We start from the raw sequence: 14,073 nt of genomic DNA, 5'->3' as shown, positions 1-14,073 counted from the left end.
CAACTGGTGCAAATCTCAGAGCTTGTGAGCCAGAACACCCTGGAATGACTCCACTTTATCCCCATCTCCTTTCCCCTTCAGCCAAGATCCATTTGCCACCCCTCCCCCAGCACTGGCTGCATTGCTGTGGCCACATTAAGACTTGGCCCCAGATGGACGATGAGTGAGGAAGCTGTTGTACCAATATGGCTGAGTGAAGCTGCCGAAGGCCCTAGAAGGAGGAAGTGGATAAGTGCCTTATCCAAAAGGATACAGCAGCCTCGGGTCTTATCAGGGGGCAGGAGTTTCCTCACTCCTTCCCCCACCTCTGACCAAGTCACAATGTGCCTTGGCAGTGCAGGCAGCTGTGTGGGGGGAGGAGGAACTATAGAACTGGGGGCTAGAGTGGAGGTGTACAGACCAGCTGGTATCCCAAGCAGGAAGCAATGGTGGCTTAGACTAGCGTGGTGGTAGTGGAGATGGGGTGAAGATTCAAGAGACATAGTTGAAAGGCAGAACCAACAGGACCTGATGATAAAATACTCTCAAAAAAAGGGAGGAGTCGACTTTCAGCCATAAGCATCCACCCCCCAGAGTGTCCTCACCCCCTTCCTGGCAATCCTAGAAACCGTATGGGTCCAGGACCTAGAGCCCTTTACTCTGTCTACTACTCAGCAAGTGGGTTTCAGTTTGATAAGAAAAGACTTCCTGTGGTGGAACTGAAAGGAAGAGGAAGGAGCTAACCCATTCCTGCCTAGGAGGCTGTGGGAGAAGGAAGATGGCCGGAGCTTTGTGCCCACTTCATGCCCTCTGGCTTCTGGAGTGGGTGCAGCTGCTCTTGGGACCCGGTGCTGCACCTCCAACCTGGGCCTTGAACCTGGACCCGGTGCGACTCACCTTCTACACAGGCCCCAATGGCAGCTACTTTGGGTTTTCACTGGACTTCTACAAGGACAGCCGTGGGAGGTGAGCCCTGGGGGACTCCCCCACACCATCACTGCATCTCTGGGTCTTGAGTTCCCCATTTGTGATAGAAGTTGAGCAAAGCGATTTCTAGGGTCTATTCGGGCTGAGTTCTTGTTAGGAATACTGGGGAGGGACTAGCTCAGGTGAAGGTGTCAACGAGAGGCAGCACTGGGGAGCTGGGCAGAGCAAGGACAAAGGGAAGACAAAAGTTGATGCTTTATTTTTTCCCCAAGGGTTAGTTTTATGACCCACTCCACCCTCATCCTTTTGAAATACAGAGAGGAGCACATGTCTTAAATTGACTTGCAGAACTATGAAATTGTCTATCCACCACCCCCCCCCCCCGCACCTTGCTTTTCTATTTCATCCCCATAAAAATTATAGATATTTGAAAAGAAGCAATAGGGCATTCATGGTTGGGATGGATCAGGCTGCAAAATCAGACAGCTAAGATTAGAGTCCTGGCTCTTCCTCTTGATAGGAACTACCCTGAGCTAGTTACTTATTGAAGTGGACACTAATGTCCAGCTTCAGGGAGCGGCAATGGCAGATGGCCTTCAAGTATCAGCCCCTTGGGAAATTTCCTCTGCTGAAGAGAGCCACCTCCCCCAAAGCTCCCCCACTTCCAAATGTGGCCTAGGAACAATGACTGATCGATGAGGAGTGTGGAGAGAGGGGAAAGGTTAACGGTCCGGCTCTCTCACCTCAACTCCAGACAGCTCAGAAGGGTCCTTCTAGCTCCAGAGTTCCCAGGGCATTAGCCCATGGCTGTTATTGGGCCTGAATCTCAGCTCCGCTCCCTCCTCTGCCCACTCGCGCTTCTTTCCCCTCCTTTCCACAGATATTGGTCTCATGGGCATTACTTAAACATTCTGCAGACTAAAAAAAAAAAAAATTATAGCATTTTTTGGAGCACTCGTTATGTATTATTTGGGTGGCACTGTGCTGAATGTTCCTCTTACGTTTATTTCATTTACTTCTGACAGCATTTATTGGTTGGTATTGTCCACCTTTTATATACGGTACAGCTGTGATTTGAACCTAGCTCTACTAGAGTCCTCAGAGGTGTCAGCACCCCACCACCCACTTTAGAGGTGACCACTAGCTTAATTCTTCGCCGTTAAAACTCACCCTCAGGAAGGGATCTGATAACAGTTCAGACAGACATATTAGGGTGCATATAAACCCATGACTTTTGGCGGCAGGTGTTGGGGAATGTAGATGTGTAAAGAGTTTAGGAGGTCTCTAAAGGCAAGGATATCAAACCCCTGGTGTTCAAATGGAACCAGATGGTTATAGCCTCAGCTTTACCCTTAATTCCGCGGGTTGCTGTGGGCATATGATTTCCCTCGCTGGAAGTCAGTTTCACTGACCATAAAGTGAAAAGACTGGCCTCTATGGTCTGTGAGGTTTCAATGAGGAAAAGATGACCCAGGGACCCCGCCCCCGCAAGGCACACTGCCCTCCCGGGCAGTGCTCCCAGCGCGGGCACTGGGGAATGCGGTACGCCGGAATCCGCGCGGCGCTCACCTAGCTTTCTTATGCAGCGTGTCCATCGTGGTGGGCGCCCCACGGACCCTGGGCCGCAGCCAGGAGGAGACAGGCGGCGTTTTCCTGTGCCCCTGGAAGGCCGAGGGCGACCAGTGTACCTCGCTGCCCTTCGACCTCAGTGAGTCTCGCACTAGGAGGGAAAGGGAGGGGCTACAGGGAGAGCGGACAGCTGGGCTTCAGCACCCCACCCCTTCTTGTGCCCTCCAGATGATGAGACGCGAAGCGCAGGCACCCAAACTTTCCAAACCTTCAAGGCCCGTCAAGGACTAGGGGCGTCGGTCGTTAGTTGGAGCGACATCGTTGTGGTGGGCGCTACGGGACTGGGCTCAGGGAGCAGACAGAGGGCGGGGACACGTGGAGGGGGGGAACCCGAGTCCCGCCCCTTCCCCACTCTCCTGTGGCCCTGCTTCAGGCCTGCGCCCCCTGGCAGCACTGGAACGTCCTGGAAAAGGCCGAGGAGGCTGAGAAGACGCCCGTAGGTGGATGCTTCGTGGCTCAGCTGCAGAACAGCGGCCGCGCAGAGTACTCACCCTGCCGGGCCAACACCATGAGCCGGGTTTACCAGAAAAATTACTTCAGTGAGCTCCGCTCTCCGTTTTGGCTCCGCCCACTCGCGGTGGTTTAGCCCCGCCCTTAATCTGATCCTTCCCTCTCACCAGCTCCCCCAAACCCTGCTTTCATTCTGGCATCGCCCAGTGACCCAGCTCCTGGCTCCACCCCGCACGCCCCCGGCCCGGGAGCCGCTTAAAGGCCACGCCACCGTATTACCCCGGGGCCCCGCCCCCATATGACTCCACCTCCCGGCCCCGCCCAGGCCCCAGGGCCTGCTTCTTCACAGACCCTTCCTTCTTGCCTCCTCTAGGCGGAGACAAGCGCTACTGTGAAGCCGGCTTCAGCTCCGTGGTCACTCAGGCGAGTAAGGATCATAAACGGCGTGGGGGAGGCTCCCAAACAGGAACCCCTCTCACCTCCAGGGCTTCCTTTTCAGGCTGGGGAGCTGGTGCTTGGGGCCCCTGGCGGCTACTATTTCCTAGGTACGTGCCCATCCGTACACCTCCCTCCCTTCTCTCGGCCTGGGTAGACCCCAGGCGTCTGGGGCCCCACACCAGCTGTCCCTCGCTCCCTAGGTCTCCTGGCGCGGGCTCCAATTGCCGATATCATCTCGAGTTACCGCCCGGGCACCCTCTTGTGGCACGTGCCCACCCAGCAGCTCACCTTCGACTACAGCCACCCAGAGTACTTCGACGGCTACCGGGGTAACCCTGGCACCTCCCTTCGAGGCTTCCCAGCACTCGTGTCACCGCCGGTCACGTCCTGCCCCTGTGGGAACTACCCCTTGCCAACCCTGGCTGGCCAGCTCCAGCGCTAAGGCGTCCCCATCCTCTGCTCCCGCAGCTCCCCTTCCCCACCCTCTGCAGACCGCCCAGCTCCCATACACCCCACCTCGACCTCCCGCCCTGGATTCGCTTCACGGCCTAGGGCAGGTCTCGGTGGCCTCGATTTTCCCGTCTACACAATGCAGGATTTAGAGAGTCTCCTCCCTCCCGGCCCCCTCCCTGCTTCACCCTCCCGGAAAGGCTAATTCGCGCTGTGTCTTCAGGGTACTCGGTGGCTGTAGGCGACTTCGACGGGAATCCAAACACTACAGGCAAGGAATTCACTTAGGGGCGGGGGTTGGGGAAGCCCGGGAAGGAGCACCTCCAAGACCCGCGCCGAAATCTCCCTGGGATGAGGAATGGCGGGCGGGAGGCTGGTAGAGATTCTAAGGACCTCACTGGCTGGGCCTGGCTCTCCCCAGAGTTTGTCTTCGGTGCCCCTACCTGGAGCTGGACCCTGGGAGCGGTGAGTGCCCTCTGCCCACCCCTCAGGCACTGACTTTACTCTTCAGCCTGATACCCCCAACCTAAACCTCCTGCCCTTCTGCGGCGGGGGCGACAATGACGCGCTCCTGTGCGTTGTCCGCGCAGGTGGAAATTTTGAGCTCGTACCACCAGACGCTGCACCGGCTGCATGGAGAGCAGGTGGGGGTCGGGTCCCCTTGGGGGGTGGCCAAGGCTGGGGGATTGCGACCCTAGAATATTCCGCGGGACATGGTGGGGGCAAAGTCCAAGAGAGGGTACCGAGTCCGGGGACAGAAAGTAAGGTGCGGCCGGGCTTCCTGCAGATGGCTTCGTATTTCGGGCACTCAGTGGCCGTCACTGACGTCAACAGGGACGGGTGAGAAGCTGGGCGCCCCCACCCCTACCCAGTTGGGTCCCAAATTACCAGAGGCGTTGACTGCCCTCGGTCTCCTCCTTTCCTAGCCCTCACTCCCACGTGACCACCGAGGGCAGCGGGAAGGCGAGGGTGGGCGAGATTGGGCTCTGGCCCGCAGCGTCCCCCTAGCCCCCCTCCCCACATAACCACCCGTCGGGCCTGCAGGAGGCATGACCTCTTGGTGGGCGCGCCACTGTACATGGAGAGCCGTGCTGACCGCAAGCTGGCCGAGGTGGGGCGCGTGTACTTGTTCCTGCAGACTCGAGGCCCTCACGCGCTGGGCGCCCCCAGCCTCCTGCTGACCGGCACGCAGCTTTATGGGCGATTTGGCTCAGCCATTGCGCCTCTGGGCGACCTCAACCGGGATGGCTACAACGGTAAGGGATGAGAGGAGCCCCACTTGCTACACAGGGGTTTACAGCCACAGTGATCATGGATTTGACCCGAGGGCAGCAGGAGCCAGGAAGGGCTTTGAGCAGGAGAGAGTTAAAGGAGACTCATTGGGGTTTGTTTGCATTAGTCCAGGCAAAAGGTGGTGACCGCCCAGATGTGGGCTTTGGCAGCAGAGTTATAGATGAAGGTGATTTCAAGATATTTACTACTTAGATTATTAGGACTTGATGGGTGAATGGATGTGGGGCTAAGAGAGAGAGAAGTTGGGTGGGTGACAGTTCTCTTCACTGCCTGGAACTCAAGCCATGCAACAAGTCTGGGGTGAGATCAGCAACTCAGCTCTGGACTTGCTTGATTTTTTTTTTTTTTTTTTTTTTTGGCTGTGCCGTGTGGCTTGCGGGATCTTAGTTCCCTGACCAGGGATTGAACCCGGGCCCCTGGCAGTGAGAGCATCAGGTCCTAACCACTGGACTGCCAGGGAATTCTCTGTACTTGTTTGATCTTGAAGGGCATGGGAGCATTAGGCAGACGAATCCAGAGAACATCTGGGTGTGGCTTCCCCCACTTCCAGCAGAGAGGTCTGAGTGGGAGATAGGGGATTGGGGAGAGTCAATGAGGTCCTGGGAGCTTGCGAAGTGTGAAGAGGCCCAGGACAGAGCCCTGGGGAGCAAGAGCATTTAGGGGACTCCCAGAGGAAGTGAGTCTGGAAAGGAGACAGAGGAATGTTCAGAGAGGTAGGAGGGAAACCAGGAGATCTGATAGCCCAGAACCCAAAGGAAGAGTGCTTTAAGCTGGAGGAAGTTGGGTCAGTGGCTCCAGATGCTGCTGAGAGGTACAATTAGATGGGGCTGGAGAAGTAAGTATTCATGGGCTTTAACAAGAAGGAGGTCATTGGTGACGGTGACAAGAACCAATTCAGGGCTGGGTAGGGACCAAAGCCAGAATGCCAGGAGACAAGGTATGAATGGAGGGGAAGAACTGATGGCAGCCAGGGTAGACCACTCTTTCAACCAGTCTGTGAACGGAAAAAGAGAAAAGTGGATTACTGAAAGGAGATGAGGGTCGAGGGAAGGTTATTTTAATTTCAAAGAATATGGAGTAAGTTGAATGTGGAGGAAAATGATCTTATGGGGAAATGGGGGCATGCAGTGAGCTGGAGGAGGGTCCCTGCAATTCCTGAGGGATGCAGGGGTGGGAGGCTCAGCCCAGTGGCAGGTGTAGGAGGGACACCTATTCCAGGGTCAAATGGGGAGAGGAGGAAGAAGTGGGTGTGGAGTTATAACACAACAGTCGGGCTGCTTCTCTTTGTGAATGAAGTGGGGGGCTAGGAGCTTGACTGAGTGGAGAAGGTTTGAAATGGGTGCTGAGCAGAAAACGCCAAGGGACTGCTGGGCAGCACCAAGGTCCCTAGTGAAGGCTGGAGGTCAGGAATTCATGGTGCTCCATATGGTGGGGTCTGGCCAGGCTTGCCCAGGACTGGCAATAGGGCAGGATGGCTGAGGATACAGTGAGGGTGACTGAATGATCAGAAAATCAATGAAGAGATGAGGAAGCCAAAGGTCAGGAGACAGTGGAGGCCCAGGGCCTGAGGACGAGACTGGTCTGATGGTCTATTTGGATGAATTCTGTGTACCTCGATCAGAAAAATCAATAAAGATTTTTAAAAGAAAACAACTGCACAGGAAACATAGCATAAAGTCAGAAGACAAAGGAAAGACAATTACAACATATATATCAAAGATTTTCATTGCTATCACATGCAAAGAATTCTTCCAGATTAATAAGATTATGATCATTATTAAATTTTCAAGAGTGATCTTAAAAGTTATTAGTGATGACGAGCCCATGGTATGACTCTGGATTTGCATGGTGGGAGTGGAATGGGGTGAAGACCCCCAGGTGAAGAAGGGGCAAATATTTAATAGGTCTTGGTTACTTAATCTTCTGGGACTCTATTTTCTCATCTAAAATGGGAATAATAATGCCTGATTTTCAGGATTAAGTGAAATCATGTCATTATATTTTCCTCAATAGATAGTGAGGGCTGTTATTGTTTTTACAGTAATCGGACTTGATGGGTCTCCCTCCTACCCAATTGTAAACTCCTGGAGGGCGGGGCAGCTCTCCCCTTGACCCAGACCTCTGCATTCCTCTCCTGGTCCCCTGGAGTCTGCCTAGAGAAGGAGCTCAGGAAAGTTTTACATCTGGAGAGACTGGATAACAAACAGCCACCCCCTTTCTGTTGCTCCTTCCAGATGTTGCTGTGGCCGCCCCCTATGGGGGTCCCAGCGGTCGAGGCCAAGTGTTGGTGTTCCTGGGTCAGAGTGAGGGACTTAACTCACACCCTTCCCAGGTCCTGGACAGCCCCTTCCCCACAGGCTCTGGCTTTGGCTTCTCCCTTCGAGGTGCCACAGACATCGATGACAATGGATACCCAGGTGCCCCTGGACTGCCTCCAGCTAGACAGGAAGGGCTCTTGGGCATTAGCTGGAGATGCTGAGACACAGCCGGGGGCTTGAACCTGACCTGGTGCCCGACTGAGAGCTCTGACCTGTCTGTGGGGCTGGGGGGACAGAACAAACCTTCTATGGGGGTGGTAGTGTGGGGAAGTGCTGGGAAGATGAGGTGAGGACGCCATACCCCCTCTAACTAACAATTCTGACACCTCCTTTCCTTCCCACAATGTCTATAGACCTGCTGGTGGGAGCTTACGGGGCCAACAAGGTTGTTGTGTACAGGTGAGCACTGACTCCAGGGGTGGGGAGAGGGAGGACCCACACCATCAGAGGAGACTAGGCCAGGCGGGGCCACAAGGCAAGCTTCCTGCATCCCACCAGGGCTCAGCCGGTGGTGATGGCCACTGTCCAGCTGCTGGTGCAAGATTCGCTGAATCCTGCTGTGAAGAATTGTGTCCTGCCCCTGACCGAGACACCAGTGAGCTGGTGAGGAGACAGAGGGCGTGGGCCAGGCAGGATCTGGGACCTCAGTGTGGGGACCCTGTAGCCCCTGAGCCCCATTCACATCTTTGCAGCTTTAACATCCAGATGTGTGTGGGAGCCACTGGACACAGCGTTCCCAAGAAGCTGCGTGAGTGGCACCATGGGGACAGGAGGGAGGTGGGCCTGGGCTCCCCTGGAGGCTGGCCGGGGAGACCCTGACACTCCCTGCTTGCCCGGCCAGACCTAAATGCTGAGCTGCAGCTGGACCGGCAGAAGCCCCGCCAGGGCCGGCGGGTGCTACTGCTGGCCTCTCAACAGGCGAGCACCATCCTGGGCCTGGATCTGAGCGGAAGGCACGGCCCCACCTGCCACACCACCAAGGCCTTCCTCCGAGTATGCCTGGCTGGGAATGGGCAGGGCTGGGTGTGCAGAGCCTGTTCATCCAGCCCTGGGGCATTGGGCTGGGTGCTGCACGGGGTGGTCAGGGGGACACACGTATTAGGGTACATGGTAGCAAGATGGCCTGACTCTTGCCCCCTCACTAGGATGAGGCCGACTTCCGGGACAAGCTGAGCCCCATCGTGCTCAGCCTCAATGTGTCCCTGCAGCCTGAGAAGGATGGACTAGCCCCTGCTCTCGTGTTGCATGGGGACACCCACATCCAGGAACAGGTAGGGGTGGGCAGGTGCAGGCAAGGGAGGTGGAGGACCCCTCCACCCAGAAAGTCAGGGTTAGGGTTAGTGTCCAAATCGTATTGTGAACCCCCAAACCTAGATGTCACCTCTAATCTCTGATGTTACTCTCAACCCTGCTGAAAACCCCCAAATCTCAATATCCCCTATACCCTCATGTAAACCCCAAATGTCGATGTCACCTCTAAACTCTGATATAAACCCATAAACCCTGATGTCATTATCAAAGCCCTGACATCATCCCAAACCCTGATGCAAACCCCAAAGCTCTGACATCATCTCCAACCTCCTTTTCCTTCTCAGACCTTCTAATTCCCTAAGCCCTGATGTGCCCCCAAACTTACCCACACACCTGATGTGACCCCTCTAGACCCGCATCATTCTGGACTGTGGGGAAGACGACCTGTGTGTGCCACAGCTCCAGCTCACTGCCAGCGTGTGAGGAGACCGCCCGCTCTACCCAACCCTGGCCCTGTCTACCCCTATGACACCTCCTCCCCACCTGGCTCCTGATACTCTGTCCTCAGCCCCTCTCCTCCTCCCAGACCCTGGGCTTGGACCCGGCGTCCTCGGCTTTACTCCTTTCTCCCCACAGGACAGGCTCCCCGCTCCTCATTGGAGCCGATAACATGCTGCGGCTCCAGATGGAAGCGGCCAACGACGGGGAGGGAGCCTACGAGGCCGAGCTGGCTGTGCACCTGCCTCCAGGCGCACACTACATGCGGGCCCTCAGCAACATCGAGGTGAGGCCCCACCCCGGGGCACAGTCGGGGACCTGGAAGGTGCAGGAGCCTTGATTCTCATCTCCCACCTGAGAGCTCCCACTTCTCTTATGCCTTCCTTTAAAAGCTGTGATCTCTTTTTAATTTGGAAGAGAACATTTGCTAATGGCAAAAAATTCAAGAACTCAATTATAAAACGCAAACCAAAAACGGCTCAGCAAATAAATGTTAACAGGAACCTCTGTTAACATTTGGTGAATTTCCTTCCAGTCTTTTTTCTCAGCATCAACACTTTATTTATTTATTTTATTGACGTAGTTTATAATAATGGGGTTATGCTCCATGTAATGTTCTGTGGGTTTTATTTCCAAAAAAAAAAAAAAAAAAATCATTAAAAAGAATAAGATGCTGCAGTAGTACATAGAGTGGAATGTGACAGTCCTTGAACTCCCACCCTGGCATCCTCCTCTCCCTGACTTTCCAAGGGAGCTTAACTATATATGGGATGCTCTGTAACCATCTTCTTGCTCGGGACTGCCTCTCTGAAGGGCTTTGAGAGGATCATCTGTAACCAGAAGAGGGAGAATGAGACCAAGGTGGTGCTGTGTGAGCTGGGCAACCCCATGAAGAGGAACGCCCAGGTGAGGCCGCCCAGTCCTGGGTGCTGGATCTCCTCCACCAGGGGTTCATAGACAGCTGGGTTTTAGGGGCTGGGTTTAGAGTCAGATGGCTCCAGGCTAGAATCCTGGTCCTCCCACTCCCTGTGTGTTCTTGGGTGAGTAATACCCTTTCTGAGTGGGCTTCTGAACAAAATGGAGGTAATAATGGTGACCTTGGAGGATGAGGTCCACAGGCCACATTCAGAGTGGGCATTTGGGCAGTGACTTTGGCTCTCCCCATGTCTCAGATAGGAATCACGATGTTGGTGAGTGTGGGGGACCTGGAAGAGGCTGGGGAGCACGTGTCCTTCCGGCTGCAGATCAGGAGGTACTAGACTGGGAAGCACTCCGTTTCCCTATCTGATCTCCACACAGAGATCCTCAGACACCCTCCATACATAAGGGTCTTCTGGGATGCCTGCTCTTTAGACTTCCCTCTTCCCTTTCTTCCTCAGAGACTTGTTTCTGAGTTTTGGAGCCCTAGAGGAAGTTCTTGTCTAGGTCTGACTTTAGTGTGGCACGCTGTTTGTGGAGTTAGCTCTTCCTGAGACCTCTGAAACTCTGGCCCAGCCCCAGAGAGTCCTCATGTTCACTGGCCTGGTGTCCCTGATCTGTCTCTCCTCATCCCCCTCCCTTACAGCAAGAACAGCCAGAATCCAAACAGTGAGATGGTGATGCTGGATGTGCCAGTTCGGGCAGAGGCCCATGTGGAGCTGAGGGGGTGAGAGGCCAGGGATGGAAAAGGGAGTTGGTAGGCACAGCCCTAAGGTTCCGGGGTCCTGGGCAAAGCCCCCCACCAAGTCAGGGGATCAAGCTCACTCTGGGCGTGTCGGGCCCCTGCAGGAACTCCTTCCCAGCCTCCCTGGTGGTGGCAGCTGAAGAAAGCAAGAGGGAGAACAGCTCGGACAGCTGGGGCCCCAAAGTGGAGCACACCTACGAGGTACGGAGGAGCCTCCGCGCCCCAGGCTGGAGTGGGCGGGCCCCAGGGGCTGGGCTGGGTGCCGAGGCTCCTAACATCCTGCCGCCGCCACCCGCCAGCTCCACAACAATGGCCCTGGTGCTGTAAACGGCCTCCGCCTCAACCTCCGCCTCCCCGGCCAGTCCCAGCCCTCCGACCTTCTCTACATCCTGGATATACAGCCCCAGGGAGGCCTTCAGTGCTCCCCACAACCATCTCCCAACCCCCTCAAGGTGAGAGCCTGGGTGAGTTCCCCAGCCCAACAAACAGGGCCCCTCTACTCTAGGAGGGCTGGGAGATGGGCAGAGTGTCGGACCTGATGGCCTCTTTACTTCCTCAGCTGGACTGGGGGCTGCCCACCTCCAGCCCTTCCCAGGCCTATCACAAGCGGGACCGCAGACAGGCGCTCCTGCCGGAGCAGGAACAGCCCTCGAGGCTTCAAGGCCCAGTTTTTGTGGTGAGCAGGCCCTGTGGTCTCCAGCTGCGGCCTCCCTGGCGCCCAGGGGCAGAGAGGATGGGAGGCAGGGACGGAGAGGGGCGGGGGGTGTGATGTAGGCCTCGTGTGGGCCACCGTGGTCCCACAGAGTCCTCCAAGTGAATAGGAAGGATTGTGCTGGTCTTGTGTCTGGGGCAGGGTGGGGGGCACTTGCATATTTTAAGGTTTCCAGTACATTGAAGAAAATGAATAAACGCCAAAGCAGGTTTACAAAAAGGCTGGGTATTGAACGCTGTGTGATTGACCCACTTCTTTCCTCCCTCTCCCTGCATCTCCGGGACTGTGGGAGCAATCTCATTCAGAGATAACGTCCCAAGCTTGAATCTGAGTCCCTTCCCGAGGAGGAGGCCCGGCCTGAGCTCCCTGACCCCCCAGCCCCCTCTGTCTTGGGTCCTACGGTGAGAGGGTGATGGGTCAGGAGGGGCTGGGGACCAATGACACATCCCCTCAGAGCTGCGATTCGGCGCCCTGTACTGTGGTGCAGTGTGAGCTGCAGGAGATGGCGCGCGGGCAGCGGGTCATGGTCACGGTGCTGGCCTTCCTGTCGTTGCCCAGCCTCCGCCAGGTGGGCCGGGATGCGGGCGGGCGGGGCCCTCTGGAGGCGGGCACTGAGTGTGTTGGGGGAGGGCGGGGCTTCGGGGGCGGGAGAGAGTGAGGGCAGAGTTTACTTTGGAGGGGATGGGGTCAGGTCTCCCCAGAGGGGAGTCTGGGGCCGGTACTCCCGCAACCAATAGGCCTCGTGTAAATGGCTTTCACCGCCACCCCATCCAGAGGCCCCTGGATCAGTTTGTGCTGCAGTCGCACGCTTGGTTCAACGTCTCCTCCCTTCCCTACGCCGTGCCCGCCCTCAGCCTGCCCAGCGGGGAAGCTCTGGTGAGTGTGGAAGGATGGTGGCAGAAAGGGGTCCCGCGGGTCTCCCGTTGGCCTTCCCCTGTGTCCCTGCCCAGCAGGATGGGGGCGGGGCCTCCCTGGGTCTGTGGGGTGGGACAAGTAGGTGGCTTAGCTGGGGGTCACCAGCCCTGCAAGTCTGAGCCTTTGGGAAGGTCAGCATCCCGGTGACTGAGGAGACCCACGGGTCTCCCCTCAGGTGCAGACACAGCTGCTTCGGGTCTTGGAGGAGAGAGACGTTCCAATCTGGTGGGTGCTGCTAGGCGTGCTGGGTGGCCTGCTGTTGCTCTCGGTCCTGGTCCTGGCCATGTGGAAGGTGAGGCGGGAAGGGAGGGTGGGTTTCGGGGTGGGGGGGAACCCCGCAGGGAGGCAGAGGGAGATGGTGGCCCAAGTAGGTGACCCAGCGTCCATCTGATCTCCATCTCCACTATTAGAATGTCACTCTCTAGAGGACCTCTTCTAGGGCACAGATCCCCGGGTGAGGTGGCACCTGAAAAAACTCTAAGGCCTTTAGACCCATTCCCTCTGAGGGCAGGAGTCCCGGGGAATGAGCCCTGCCTTCAGGAATCCATTGGCCACCGAGAAAGACAGGGTTCACCTCCTCCCTGCTCTGTCCTCCCCCCACCCCCTGCCCACCCCCCCGACTGAGGTGGGAGACCCAGGTCTGATCCAGACCCCGCTTCCTGCTCCTTGTGAGGCCCTGCTGGGTCACTCCCTCCTCTGCGCCCGGACAACATGTGAGCCTTTCTCAAACTCACGTGTCCAAACCCTGGAAAGCCATAGTGCTTTTAGGGAAAACCACACATTAGACTTATAATAATCAAATATATACCATCACACGCTTGAGTCATATAGAGACATAATCATCAGTACTTAAGAAAAATTCAGGCAAGAAGAAACAAAACATTAAAAAAAATTTTGTTACATGCATTATCTCTAAATGGGGAAAGGCCTCCATTTGATCGTATAGTGGGGTTTGTGTTCTGTGCTGGTCCAGGACGAGGACCTCGTGACGGGCTGGTTTCCAGCATACATCCTCCACTGCTGCTCTGGGGCCTAGAGATCACCTTTACACCCTGTCTCCGGCCCCTGTGCACCCCCAGGTTGGCTTCTTCAAGCGGAATCGGCCACCCTTACAAGAAGATGACGAAGAGGAGTGATGAGCCCATGCATCTCTGTCCTAGCAGGAAGGCTGGGGGTGATGCCTGCTCTGTCCCTTCTTCTCCAGCAAGTGCCCCCAGCTCTGGTCACCCATGGGTTGGAGCTGTTTCATGGCGGGCTCCTGATGTCCTTGCCCACCCATCAGAGCCAGGTCACCCCCTTTCCTGCTGCCTAATAAAGAGGTTGAGTCCCAACCGCCAGCATGATGCCTCCTCTTGGGGTCAGAGGAGGAGAGGGGGCCTGAGGGGACGTTGGGATGGGGAATCTAGGGCTGGCAGAAGTGTGAGCAGAGAGGGCCTCTGCCAGGGCAAAGGGTGCGATTTACTGTCTTTGGGGGAGTGTCAGGGAGTAGAGAGTGGGGGTGGAACAAGGGAGAAAGGGTGGCAGAGCCTCCAAGTGAGACTGGAGGGGGA

The 14,073-nt window shown here is 56.2% G+C and overlaps 1 protein-coding gene across 3 annotated transcripts; it reads left to right on the top strand.

Annotated features, from left to right (window-relative positions):
- The first annotated feature begins 587 nt into the window (after positions 1-587).
- On the top strand, positions 588-13,854 carry ITGA2B (integrin subunit alpha 2b). 3 transcript variants are annotated; one of them, XM_032617673.1, is made up of 30 exons: positions 588-945; positions 2,493-2,614; positions 2,704-2,801; positions 2,909-3,074; positions 3,359-3,408; positions 3,485-3,530; positions 3,624-3,752; positions 4,097-4,144; positions 4,295-4,338; positions 4,464-4,517; positions 4,661-4,713; positions 4,918-5,129; positions 7,401-7,583; positions 7,838-7,883; positions 7,983-8,087; positions 8,177-8,232; positions 8,326-8,477; positions 8,630-8,755; positions 9,147-9,214; positions 9,372-9,519; positions 10,047-10,139; positions 10,406-10,485; positions 10,798-10,878; positions 11,001-11,097; positions 11,196-11,348; positions 11,456-11,572; positions 12,063-12,176; positions 12,383-12,484; positions 12,699-12,815; positions 13,603-13,854. In XM_032617673.1, exons 1-30 carry the CDS (start codon positions 758-760, stop codon positions 13,657-13,659), a joined length of 3,105 nt encoding a protein of 1,034 aa, XP_032473564.1. In that variant the 5' UTR covers positions 588-757; the 3' UTR covers positions 13,660-13,854. The 3 variants fall into 3 exon arrangements, 2 of the variants coding, with proteins under 2 accessions (XP_032473564.1, XP_032473563.1); XM_032617672.1 differs by having other exon boundaries at positions 13,497-13,854; XR_004347670.1 differs by lacking the exons at positions 12,063-12,176; positions 13,603-13,854 and having other exon boundaries at positions 742-945; positions 11,456-12,009; positions 12,699-12,738.
- The last annotated feature ends 219 nt before the right edge of the window (positions 13,855-14,073 follow it).

This window comes from Phocoena sinus, chromosome 20 (assembly GCF_008692025.1).
Source record: "Phocoena sinus isolate mPhoSin1 chromosome 20, mPhoSin1.pri, whole genome shotgun sequence".
Classification (NCBI taxonomy): domain Eukaryota; kingdom Metazoa; phylum Chordata; class Mammalia; order Artiodactyla; family Phocoenidae; genus Phocoena; species Phocoena sinus.
Note: the sequence above shows the minus strand (reverse complement) of the source record. Positions and strands in the feature narration are given on the sequence as shown.

Bases quoted from the DNA above. Each gene is read 5' to 3' on its own strand.
- ITGA2B (XM_032617672.1), top strand. From the start codon at position 758: ATGGCCGGAGCTTTGTGCCCACTTCATGCCCTCTGGCTTCTGGAGTGG. The intron at 2,615-2,703 runs GTGAGTCTCGCA...TGTGCCCTCCAG, and splicing joins CTCGCTGCCCTTCGACCTCA to ATGATGAGACGCGAAGCGCA. The intron at 10,879-11,000 runs GTGAGAGGCCAG...GGGCCCCTGCAG, and splicing joins GCCCATGTGGAGCTGAGGGG to GAACTCCTTCCCAGCCTCCC.